Raw genomic sequence first — 12,525 nt, 5'->3', positions numbered from 1 at the left:
AGCTTTGGGTCTTTTCGTTTGAAAGTATCTCAGTAAAAAGCGATCACCTCTCCGTTGTTTCGTATCTCTCGACATTCGATTTCGCTGCGTTTCTAGGTCAGCGGATGACAGCTGAACAGATGGGCCTACAACGTGTGACATAATGGCTTTCCCCTCGTTTTCCCTCTGCCCTGCTCTGCCTTTAGATAATCGCCGTCTCTTCAGCTCACCCCGACAACGACACGGCGAGACAATTTGCACCCAGTTTAGGAAGTAAAACAAGACTCGTATGCCAACCCAGGACATGGAAAGCTGTGCAACATTGATATTGATAAAGCTTTACCTAATAAAATTATAAATAATGCCCTACTCTTTTGATAACTTTCAAAAGAAAGCACATTTAGCGGGAAGAGCTATCCAAAGTTTCACATGTCTGAAATGATACTAAATATAGTGAGAAAGTTGCTGAGTTGGTAACAGTGGGGTCACTATTGTTGACTGCAAACGTGCAGACATGACCTGGTGGGTAGATCCATCAGCCAAACCTCTGTCACAGGACAGTAGAAGAGGCCAGTGGCTGATTTTTAAACCTTTGCAGATAAGATAACTGGATAAGATCGGCTGATGACAGATCTCTCGAAATTAAGGGAATCGGCACAGATAAATCAGGTATCTGATAAATCGGTGCACAAGCAAGTTCAGAGCGCTTTCAACAGTATCGTTGCTAAAATGTGCTACTTTATCTGAGTTTATAGACTGCATTGAATTGTTGTTGATTTGGGGGAGAAACAAAGGTAATTTGTGGGTTTAGTTTCTGCCCACAGGATGCCAGTTAGTGAAAGACACCCGTCTGCCAAACACACTTTGAGAAACTCTTGAGCCTGAGCGACTCACTGATTGGTCTGGGAGCCTCACATCAAAGTGTGATATATAATCACCACCACAGACTATTTAAAATAAATACATAAAGTGTGGACATTTTAATCAGACTGGTGTTAACGACCCAACTTCAACACATCAGGACCAAATTAGCTGATCATTCAGTCACACGTGCTCCAGCTTTGATGAAACTTTGCAGCTCCATCCGGTTCCTGCTGGGAGCTTTAAAAGCAGCAGACAGGACAATAAATACATATACAAAACTATTACACAGTAATATGAGGTTTTTTATCTGGGGATTAAGAAAAGCAAAGCTTTTTAAAGCACGTATTTCATTACTATTACTATTATTATCCTTTATAAATGACTGTTTTGGTAATCGGTGTTTGGGCAGAACATGAACTTTGAGAGTAAACTCCTGATTAGAAATAATGTGTTCATATCTTTCAAGCGTCTTTCTTCCTGTTCTGAGTAGTGCGCATCTGCTGGGATCAAAGGTGTAAAATTCACAGTGTTCACTGTGTCAAGCACCGATAATCTTAAGTTCAGTGTCGATACAGTGCGTTTTTTAAGCATTTAAGTATTTGCTGCGTTCTTTCTGCAGCAGCGGCGCAATAAGTGCGATTCGCATGGCGTGTGAGCGCTGTGGGGCTTTTTCTTCTCTGACTAGTTTAAAAGAAATCAGTGGCAGGCTTGTTTGTGTGGTGATGGAAGTGTGTATGCTGCACTGTTGAATGTGCTGCAAGGTGATGTAGAAGTGTTATTTTCCCCATCATTGTGTTTCTACAATGTTAAAAGAAAAGGCAAATAGGCAACAACGTGACTGAGGCAGAAAAAGGCTTTCTGAAAAAAAAAAAAAACACACAGGAGAACGCGAGGTAAAGCAAAAGAACAACTAACAAAACACAACTAAATGTAAATAATCAAAAACCCCTGAAGTAATAACATGTCCCTGGGAAACAGGAAGTGATGGATTACTGATCAAAAGTTCATCATCGCTTAAATAATCACTTAAATTCGGAAAATGTTCATTTATGTTAACTTTAATGGGGCTGTTAGCTGCAGTGCTAATCAAAAAAAAAAAGCAATATATGTTTCCACTTTGTTCTACAGCTGAGTAAATTAACGGTTGGAATTTGAAAGTGTCTTTATTGCACCAAAATAGAAAAGCTAATTTATTTGATGGCATTCACACTTCAGGGGTGCCAACGATAGCAGAGTGAAACATGTTTCCAAGATTCCAGCAAATCTTCAACATGACTTTTCCTCCTCAGAGAAAATGATCCCTCCGTCTTTCTTCGTCTTCTCTGATCCTTCTTTCTAATATTTGTTTTACAATCTTCCAACATCTTTTCTATAGATTCTGGTCAGAGTTGTGTGTTAATCCATGACAGCGTTTCTCAGGAATTCAAGAAACACATCTACTGAGTAATATTTGGCTGAAATTGTTTGGAGAGGTTTGCTCTTATAAGGGAAGTAAATCTCCACAGTATGAGAATATAGAGAAGGTCGGAGCAGCAGAGTGTCGGGCTGCAGGACGCATTTCTCAGCGAAACACAAACCGAAGCAAAAAAACAAAGGACAAAAATAATTCGGTGGAGAGGAAGGGACAGTAAGACGAAGCACATTAGTGCACAGTTCACCAACTTTGCAGGGCCTCAGGATACAAGCAAAACTACGCCTTTTATATTAAATTCTTTTAACGCACAAGTCATTTTTTTTCTCTGTATCGGTGGAGAATATTTCTGACGTCGTTTGGTTTATCGAAGCTCTCATTTCTGCAGGAGAAACGCCAAAAGCAGTACTGTCAAAGCCTGATCCTCACCTTCTGCGGATATTGACATCATACTGTGAGAAATCTGTTTAGGACATTTCTCATCTTTCTCACTCCACCTTATTGACATCTTGAGGTTGGGATTATTAGCCAAAGACAAAAAAAAAACAAAAAAAACAAACTATCAAATCCTAGTTCACATTTTGAACCTTCCAATAAAAATAATTAAATTGTGAAAAAGAATTGTGCAACGTCCCAACATCTGTAAATCCAAATGAATCTGGCTGTGTCACCTTATAAGAGAACCTCAAGTTATAAGAATTAATGTTATAAGCTCTTATAACATTGTAAAAGCCACAATAAAAAAATTGAAGTGCATATTTTTAGAGGAGGAAGGCAGACACATGCATGAACATGTGCAAATGAATGCCCTTTAAAACATTCTCAGTAGCTGGATTTCCAGCTAATGGCCGATAGTGATGATGAAAACACCACTATAATTTACAACAGGAGTTAAAACAATTTCCTTTTAAAATGTGTATCATTACCATTAACCAAAAAAACATAAAAAAAAATTTTTCAAGCACGCGCGCGTAAACGAGCTATTTCATGTGTAATTTTAGTTGCATTTGTTGTTTAATGAAAACAGCGCAATTGCGAAAATTTTATTTATCTATTTAAAAAAAAAAAAAAGCATTAGCAGAATATCAATGATTGAGTTATCAATGGTTACCAACGGGCATGCAGGCCCAAAAGTTGCAGGGGAAAAAAATCCAACTGAATGTTGTAATTATCATTGCAAAGAAATTTTTTTAAATACAACCATATTTATTTACAATGTAGTACTCCAAGTAAAACTAAAGTTTTTTTGGGTTTTTTAAAAGAAAAAAAAATAACATCATAAAGTTCGAGTAATCCTCTAATTTAATCAGGCTTCAATGAATGAGCTTAAAACAAGGACTGTAAAAACAAAATACACATTCAAATCCATATTTGGATTATGTAAAAAAAAAAAAAAAAAAAAAAAAAGCTCACATAATCCAGTTTTCATAGTTAAAAAATTAAAACTAAAACAAAATAAGGAAAATAATTCCTTATCTGCTCACCCCTTTGCAGATGGAGACGGCTTCTTTGGACATGGACTTTGGGTAGGAGACGTTGTGCTCCATGATGGACTGGAACAGTTCGTCTTCATCCTCCCCATCAAACGGAGGCTGTGGGTGGAAGGACACCATGTTCAGAACGTCAGCGCTTCGTCCATCATCACAAGGTTTACAAGTACGTTCAAACGGCAACATCACGGATCGCCTCTGCAGACGCAGCGAGGCTTTTCTACTTTATTCTCTCTGCATTGACCATTTCTGTTAAAAATACACATGAAGCGAGATTTAAAAGGAGACACATTTTCATGTGAACAAAAGAGGAAAAACATCCAGAAACGGCGGATGTGAAACATTTGATCATGTTTCCCAGGAAGACCTTTGTAAGGTCAGTGAAGTGGATGACCCAGCTTCTCCCCTGCTTGCTGGCTCGTTATCATCAGTTACCACAATATGGCTGCGCTGACAGTCCAGAAAATGAATTATTCGTCATTTCCACACCAGCGGCCCTCATCGACTGGAGGTAGCCTGTCTGCATGGATATATATGTCCTCCTGCCTTTTTCCTTTAATATCATCAGTCTACCGGATATTCCTTTAGCACCGCTCTGACAGAACAGTAGATAAATTAGTGATGTTGTGTTATTTCACATGTTTAGTTTATCAAACTCGAAAAGGTCACAGCGTTTGTGCGAACTTGTCAAGGTCGTTCAGATGTCGGTCGTTTCCACATTTGACTATTAATAACAGAATGAAGAGACAGGGACAAGTTAATGTGTCTGGAGGGAAGCTGGTGTGCACTAAACTGTGCAGAAAGCTAAATATCACTTTACACAAATGTCACAAAATAAAAATAGAGGGTTTGTTCCATTTGAATCCAGTAAGTGTGCAGAACACAGAAAAGAAATCTGAACATTTTATTGTAGTACACCCAAAATGCTTCTTCATACGCTTGTGCGCTTTTGTTATAGATTAGTAAAAGTATTACTAACCTCACTATTTTAAATGATTTAAACTCCAAGGAGAACAATGTGAAGCAGGAGAAAAATCACATATGCTTTTTATGTACTTTTTATTTTTTTATTGTATTAATTGTTTTTTTTTTAATGTAATTTGGACTTTGAGTCACAAATATTCATAAATGTTGTTATAGAACATATAATTCTAATGGAATAAATTAAAGTGATTGTATCTTCTTTTTTTTTAGTTAGTTTACTGGGGGGAACCACTCACCTGTCCTGCCAGCATTTCGTAAAGCAGAACTCCATACGCCCACCAGTCTACAGAGCGTCCATACGGCTGATACGAAATGATCTGGCGAGGAGAGAGAGAAAAAAGAAAAGGCAAATTTCAGCTTAGCACAGCTCAAACAAGCAGAACAACGTCACGTTTCCCCTCTGAGTGAGGAGAATGTGAGTGTGGGTGCAGGTTTTCACGACGGTGACAATCTCCTGCAAACATTTTGATTCAGACAGACAGGATCCCGGCGGAGCTGCTTAATATTCAGAGTGAGATTTTAATCCTTTTAGGCTTGAGAGATTATGAAATCTGTCAGTGCTAGAGACTGAAAGAATATCATAAATGCTGAAGTTTTAATTTTGAAAAATACACATTTTGTGCTTTTAAATGTTTCTATTTACGCTTTATGACGATGGAAAACAGCTTCCTGAGCATAAAAAAAGAAATAATCAAAAGCAACAGAGACATTTGCCAGCTTTAGAAAGCAAGATACTTGAGTCACATCAGACCTGCAACTATCAAATACTTTATTATTTAGTTGAATTACAAATTAAACCATCCATTTTACCGCAATCTGAAAGTACATGAAATACCAAAAAAAGTGTGTAATATAAGAAAACTATGATGGCTCTCCTGAAAAAAAAAACCTTTATAAGGATTTTCTCATGTAAATTTACAGAAGGGCATTTTCAGTAAACTTCTTTAATAAAGTCATGTCTTACTGTGGCAACTATGAAATAACAATACAACACAATATGACACATTTTCAACATTTTAATTTACTAGAGAGGAAACACAAATTCCTAGAGAAACATTAGAAGTTATGACAACTATAAAACAGATGAACATATTAAACCAGTTTAAAAAAAAAACAATTTAAAATGATTGTCTTTCTTTCCGACTGATGTTAGATGAGACTAAATGTTTCCTGTTGCAGCAAAATCAAAACACATTAACAGGTTGCCCTGGTTCTCCTGGGCTTTCTAGACAGAGTTCAATGGCGGACTAATCTCGGCTGGTGAAAACTTCGGACTTGCTCCCGTTATTCTGGTATGTCACAAATGCGAAGAGCTTTACTGTTCCTATTTGAGGTCAAAAAAAAAGTTGGCATGAGCAAAACGTAGATTTTCTTCGGGATCCCGATCCGTGGAGGAACGTCTGACTTTTTAACGCAATTTCCAGTTGAAACATTAAATATAAACACCAGTAAAAGGAACACAGGAGGATTAAAATCCAGCTTAGATGATTAAAAAGTGGCAAATAGCTGCACTGTCCATTTATCTTAGTAAATTTGATGAAAACTGGTGGCATACAGAATAAAGGTGTGATTGCACTGAAGTCGCTAGTGATAAACAATGGATGATTCCTCACCACCTATGACTTTAACATGTTCCCGCCGTATGTTAGTGTGAATAATTCCCACATAATTTGCGTGTGGGAGTTCTTCAGTTCTTTAGCCAGCTGATCATTTTTCACAGCTTGACTTTGTCTCTTTATTATATGATGCTTGATGTGAAGACGGCACAACCAGCTAATGGATCCCAGGAAGCTGCTCTCCCTGCAGACATGCTCCGTGTCGACACACAGAGCATGTGGGTCGCTCTGACACTCGCTGAGGTTACTGCTCTCGTCCGGCGAACTTCATTCACCGCACTCTGAGAACACATAACGTATTTGCGCTTCCCGACTGTTTACATATCACAGAAATAAAAAAGCGGCTGCATCCACAAGACGTGGACAGTGACCTCGCGCATCAAAGAATGCCACGCTTTGCCATCCAAAAATATTCATATTCTTTCAGACTATTCCTTTGTCGGCGCGTCGCGGCCGCAAAACGTCGGCCGCAAAACGTCGGCGCAATTTCTAATGAGGATTTTATGCGATCGGTCAATAGAGAGCGGCTAACGTTTTAAATATTTTGAATTAGGATTTCGGCAACATTTTTGCTGCTCAGGCCTAAAATGTTTAAGAAACATCTGTCAGTGTGTGAAAAAATATGGCCGTCAAGACTGACGAGAACAAACCATCGCTGTAAAAAAGGCCATAAGAAGTCCAATTCGCAGTTTGTCACAAGGCAATGTAAGATAAACATGCAATTCAAGGTGCTTTAGTGAAATGAAACCAAAATAAAATGTCTTAACGTAAAACCCTTTCCATGTCCTGTGGAGCTCATCTGAACAATCGATTCCAACTCAAGTCTGTTAACATCATGCTACGGGAAGGCCTTTCTTCTGTAGGGAAGCTGGTCACAGTTGATTTGATCGGCCCAGTCAAAGTCCACACCTAAACCCAATTACCTGCAACACTGCCCTTTAGAGTCGTTCTCCTTTCAATCTGACAGAACTTCAGCTCCTCTCGAAACAGGACAGTCTCTGTAGATGTACAAAAACTGGTTCCTTTCATTCAACAATTACCTTCTATTGGCTGAACTCATAAAATGTTAATAAGATACATGAAGGTTTGAGGATGTAAAAAAGTACAAGAGGTACAAATGCTTTTGCTGGTCACTTTAAAACATGAGATGTTGCTGCACCCATGCACACACACATATGCAGACACACACACACACAAAAACAATCCACTGAGATACAAGCGCCATACATCTCCTCAGGCCCTATTCAGAGTCAGGACCGATGACCTCTGCTGCACGCGAACCTACCCTGAGGAACTCCTGAGGGATTTATAGCACAACATTTAGCCACAACTGGCAGCAGAGATGAATAAAAAACCACATAAACTCAGACATGACGCATATATGTGGACAGAAAGCGAGAGTTGTGTGGAAGCAGATCTACTCTGGGAATCACAACCTTCACTGCGTCACACTGAACCACTGCCTTTCCCTGCAGGAACACAAAGCAGACACAAATAAAGGCAGGTGGGGAAACGCTCCTCCGGCCCTGATGCTCTCCTGAGGGCTGATGGGAAACAGCTGGGCGCATAGCAGACGGATCCACATGCTCATGAACCAACATGTTATTTTCAATACAAGAGCACGTAGAAGTATCAGAGGGCAAAGATTCTGTTTCATCACGAACGGCTTGATTTCTCTTGTGATTTTCTATAAAGTTAAATCTTTTCCCAGTGGAGATGAGTCAGTGCGTCTCCTGCTATTTACGTTTTCACATATGTTCATATTACAACAACCATTAATGCATCTTGTTGTGATTTTTTTGTGTTAAACCAACACAAAGTATAATTGTGAAGTTTGTGAACGTGCGTTGTTTTCAGAGGAATTTAGAGCCGGACTTTGACAGCACCATTCTTATGATCTGGTTTTGATCTAAGCCATTTCTATGGAGTCCCTCCAGGATTTTGTGAGAGTTTTGGTTTCTCGTCACATCAATCACAGACAACTTGACATCATGTTAGGTTAAAGCAGCAGTGGAGTAGAAATAAGAGATACTGCCACCTACTTCGGGTTTCGAAAGTAGCACCACAAAATCCTGAATCAACCCAAATATTCTGACCATTTTTGTGGAAAGTCTGCAAAAAAATTTAAGAATTTCCCAAACAATTCTGCATTGGCTCTAAAAATGTGGGAATCTCTTCATTTTATGTGAATCTCCGAGGTCACGGAATTGCGAAAAACCAGAAGAACCGTCTGATGTAATTCTGGCTTCATGTTCAGGGTTTGTGTCTTTCTAACAGCAATTACTATTATTATTAAAACTACAGCCAGACTACACTTCTAAAACGCCATAGAAAACCAACGCCATCGTTCACAACTTCTCTTTCTGTTCACTGATTGGCTGGTTTAAAAAAACAAAAATGACTGGAGATGATCCAAGTCAAGGGAAGAAAGCCCAGACTCTGCTGGAAATGAGAATTTCATTTTAGAAGAATTGCATGTTCATCAAAAAAAAAAAAATAAATAAATAAATAAAATAAAAAAGCCCAAAAAACATACAAACTACCTTTTTTGCAAGCTCTCAAATGTTCAACAAAATTTGCCAGTGTGCTGCAAATTTCAAACGGAGGATTTCAATCAGACAGGCGATAGACGGCTGCTTCTGACTGAGGAGCGTGATGAGCTGTGACACAGCGGAAAGCTAACAATTTTTAAGAGGGGGAAAGGAAACTGAATAATCATCTCTTTTTGTCTCAGTTATTCCTGGGCCGCGTGGTAAACAAGTTCATGTTTAATGTCTTGTCTCTGCTCATTCTCAACGGCAGAATTTGATTTGTGAAGTTCACTGCGAAGCACAGCCATCTGTCCTTCCCCCTCTCAGCCGACAGCCTGATGCTGCACGGAGGTCGATGCGCCGCTCGCGTCCAACTGGGCGGCTGCTGGCGTATGGCGGCAGGACAGCAGCTAATGATGCTGCCAGCGTTTTGTGTGCATGAATAAAAGTGTTAAAAACCAAATTAAATTTAAAAGAGTTCAACAGGAGGTTGAGATTGTGTGGTTTTATTTGAGAAAATGGTATGAATAATTAAATCACATATGGGAAACATATATTTTTTTATCCTGTTACCTCTTTATGTTTTATTTACAATATTGCCCTGAGTGATTGAAATTGCTGTGGAAAACAGGCTAAATGTCAGCGCTGTGAAGGCCCAAAGGGACGGAGTTCAAAAACTTCAGAGGGACAGGAGGGGCAATACGAGAGGTAAATAATTAATAACCGGTAAAGTGGATTCCCACTGAGCTCATCTCTTCCAGTGATTTCTATCGGACAGATTGGCTGGAGTCGTGCACTATTTATTCCCCCATTTATTTTTATTTATTTCCTCCAATAGCAAAATTGTTCACAAAACTGGTTTGGGAATTTGATTTGTGAATATACGCGTTTGTCTGTGCGGCAGCTCGAAATGTTTTTGGCTGAAGGTGTGATTTAGTTTTTCAAAAGCTTTAAAAAAAAAAAAAGTGACATTTTTGGAGGCGTTCAAAAACTTCCACTCTGGCGGTTTTGTTACCAGCTAAGGAAAAGACTTTCATCTTTAATTATTACATGAAACTGTAATTTTAAAAGATTTGCTACAAGGAAAGGTGAAAACCAGTGGGAACTTGATGGCTAAACTCAGTTTTCTTATTTATGTTTTGTTGAGCCTAAATCCTCGGCTGCCTTCGGAGATTTAGATGGGACGTGTTTGGAAAAGCGCCCCTCCCTTATCTCGTTTTGTGTTTTTCATTAGCCAGAGGGTCAAAGACCACACAGTGAGCGTGAAACGTCCGAGATCCTTGAGTTTGTTTCTTTGAATTGATCTTCCCACAGGAAACCCACCGACCTTCTGTCTGACGTGACAACTGACGACAAATTTAGCCGAACGCTCTGAAGACTTGCTTTCACGTGAGAGCCGACATCTCTCAACATGGACAGAAGAGGGGCAAACCCGCTGCCCTGCAAACTGAAAGGCTAACAGAGAAGCTCAGAAATCTGCCTCACTCTGGACCTCAGTCCAAAAATAGACCCAATGCAACAAAAGACGTTCAAAGAAATTAGCCCTGTTTACCTCATGACACGTGTTTAATACGGAGAGACAAGCTGCTCTAAACGTTGCTGATCTGCTAAGCGGAAAGTTTTAAAACACCAGAGGAAAGTAGGTTAATGCCGGGCAGCATATCACTAAGGTCCTGTGCTGCGGCACGGCACATTTGGTGCACTGTGTCGCTGGAATTTGACCTTCGAGACTCTCTGGCTACATTATGTTCAACACAGAATATAGGCATTTAGACACATCAGGCCAACGGAGCGCGGATATCTGCAGCCTCATGTCAGGTCCGCTAAGACGAAATAACAACTAAAGGAAAGCGACAGAGGTGGGAAAAAAACCTGCCAAGATGCAGGAATGTAGACACATTTCAACAATGGGTGGTATTCTTGTGAAAAACGAAATGAACAATGACACGTAGCTGGCAGTGGCTAAATTATGTTAGCACGTATTCTAAAAATAACTCACTGAATAGACAAAAGCAAGAGGATGCTCACCAACATCTCCACTGCATTTAGATGAGACACCAATTGTCCATTAGAGGTGAGCGATAATGTGATTTTTTTTAGTATGATGCGATACCAAGTAAATACAGGACCAGGATCCCCGATACCGATACTTTTTACTTAAGCTTCATGTATCATCCAACTTCTGACCTTACGCTTTTTAATTTGAATTATTTTCTCCAAATCAAGAAGAAAAACTTGGACTAAGTCCATAAATGTCTACAAATTATGACAGTAACAGTAGAAAAGCAGAACAAATATGGGAGCATTTTTCATCAACAAATAAAACGTGCAGTAAATCAGAATCATATCTGAGCTGCAGTTGAGAAACAAGCATGGAAAAATAAAATAAAATTTCAAGAGGAAGTCTGAAACTAAAATATCGATCTGACTATGCTAGTACCAATCCAGTATTGATACAGTCTTGGTATCGATATCATTGATATTTTGAGTTGATTAGTGAGATGCGATCAAATATAGCAGTACTAAAGTTACTAGTCTTTAGTAACCATGGATAAATGCTCCACCATCATTTATTTATTAATAAAGGTTTGATCAAATCAACAGGGTGGCTCGGTTTCTAAGTGAACTATTTCTATGAGTTAACACATTTCCCACTAATTTGCTTCAGCTGAACATGCAGAAACCACAGGAAAACAATCTCAGTCGCTCCGTTCGACATTCCTTTTGCTCACTTCGACGTCTGTCGTGGTTTAAAGCAATTAAACAGAACAAACTAAATATGCTACCAAGCTGGTGGACTGTTGTCCTTTCTGAGTTTTTCTTTTTCCAATTATCCTCCAAATCATAATGTGACAAGCAACTTATGTTTCAGACGTTGAAACAGCATGTTGAAAACTATAAAATGTTTCAAGAGTCAAAGTTAACGTGGAAATATAATGCGGGTTGTGAAAAAGAAACAAAAAAACAAAAAACAGAGGACAGTCAGAGTTCAGCACAAGGCACCACATCAGTTTGAGGCCACCCTGCAAAGCTTTGTGCTAATGTGACTCCGCTGTGACTCGCTGCCCTTGCCACGACACCTTCAGTGGACAAAAACAGTTTCAGGCCACCGCGGCTTTTGTTCTCCGAACCGGCGTATTTGTTTTTCCTCTCTGATAACAAGCAACTGTTTCTCCTCCTTGGTGTTCAGGAGAGGCTGATGCATTTCCTCCTGCCGCGGCCGGTGAGACGGAAACAGTCGTGCATGACTGGCACTCGTCATTCTCACCCTGCAATCTGTTCCATTCGTGTTACTGCATGGAAGCTCCTGGTCAGCAGAGCTGATTCACTCAGTGTGTGTGTAAACTTTTTACAAAGATAAAGTGGGCTGAAACTAAATAATGAAATGATCTGAATATATCTAAGACTTCTTGCGTGTTTAAGTTCAGATTTTAACATATGAATGTTTGTGTTTGTTTACGCTTGTGGCTTCGACGGCGTGCGTCTCGGTGTGTTGCTGGAGAGAGGTCTGTTCCTGTGTGTGTGTGTGTGTGTGTGTGTGTGTGTGTGTGTGTGTGTGGGTTTGCCGCAGACATCTCTCATCCATTAGGCTTAATGCTACATGACAGTTCTGGATCACACTGCTAGCTATTCAAGGCCACTCTCCTCAC

The 12,525-nt window shown here is 39.5% G+C and overlaps 1 protein-coding gene across 4 annotated transcripts in view; it reads right to left on the bottom strand.

Annotated features, from left to right (window-relative positions):
* The window catches only part of prkcaa (protein kinase C, alpha, a), a 126,868-nt gene that overhangs the window by 13,129 nt on the left and 101,214 nt on the right, over positions 1-12,525 (bottom strand). For all 4 annotated transcript variants that reach the window (XM_055041548.1, XM_055041549.1, XM_055041550.1 and 1 more), the window contains 2 exons: positions 4,965-5,045; positions 3,739-3,846 (listed from right to left, as the gene is read on the bottom strand). In XM_055041548.1, the coding sequence (XP_054897523.1) occupies positions 3,739-3,846; positions 4,965-5,045 (189 nt within the window). The remainder of the gene's footprint in view (positions 1-3,738; positions 3,847-4,964; positions 5,046-12,525) is intronic.

The sequence above is a fragment of the Poeciliopsis prolifica genome, unplaced genomic scaffold (assembly GCF_027474105.1).
Source record: "Poeciliopsis prolifica strain line A6 unplaced genomic scaffold, Auburn_PproV2 SCAFFOLD016, whole genome shotgun sequence".
NCBI lineage: Eukaryota > Metazoa > Chordata > Actinopteri > Cyprinodontiformes > Poeciliidae > Poeciliopsis > Poeciliopsis prolifica.
Note: the sequence above shows the minus strand (reverse complement) of the source record. Positions and strands in the feature narration are given on the sequence as shown.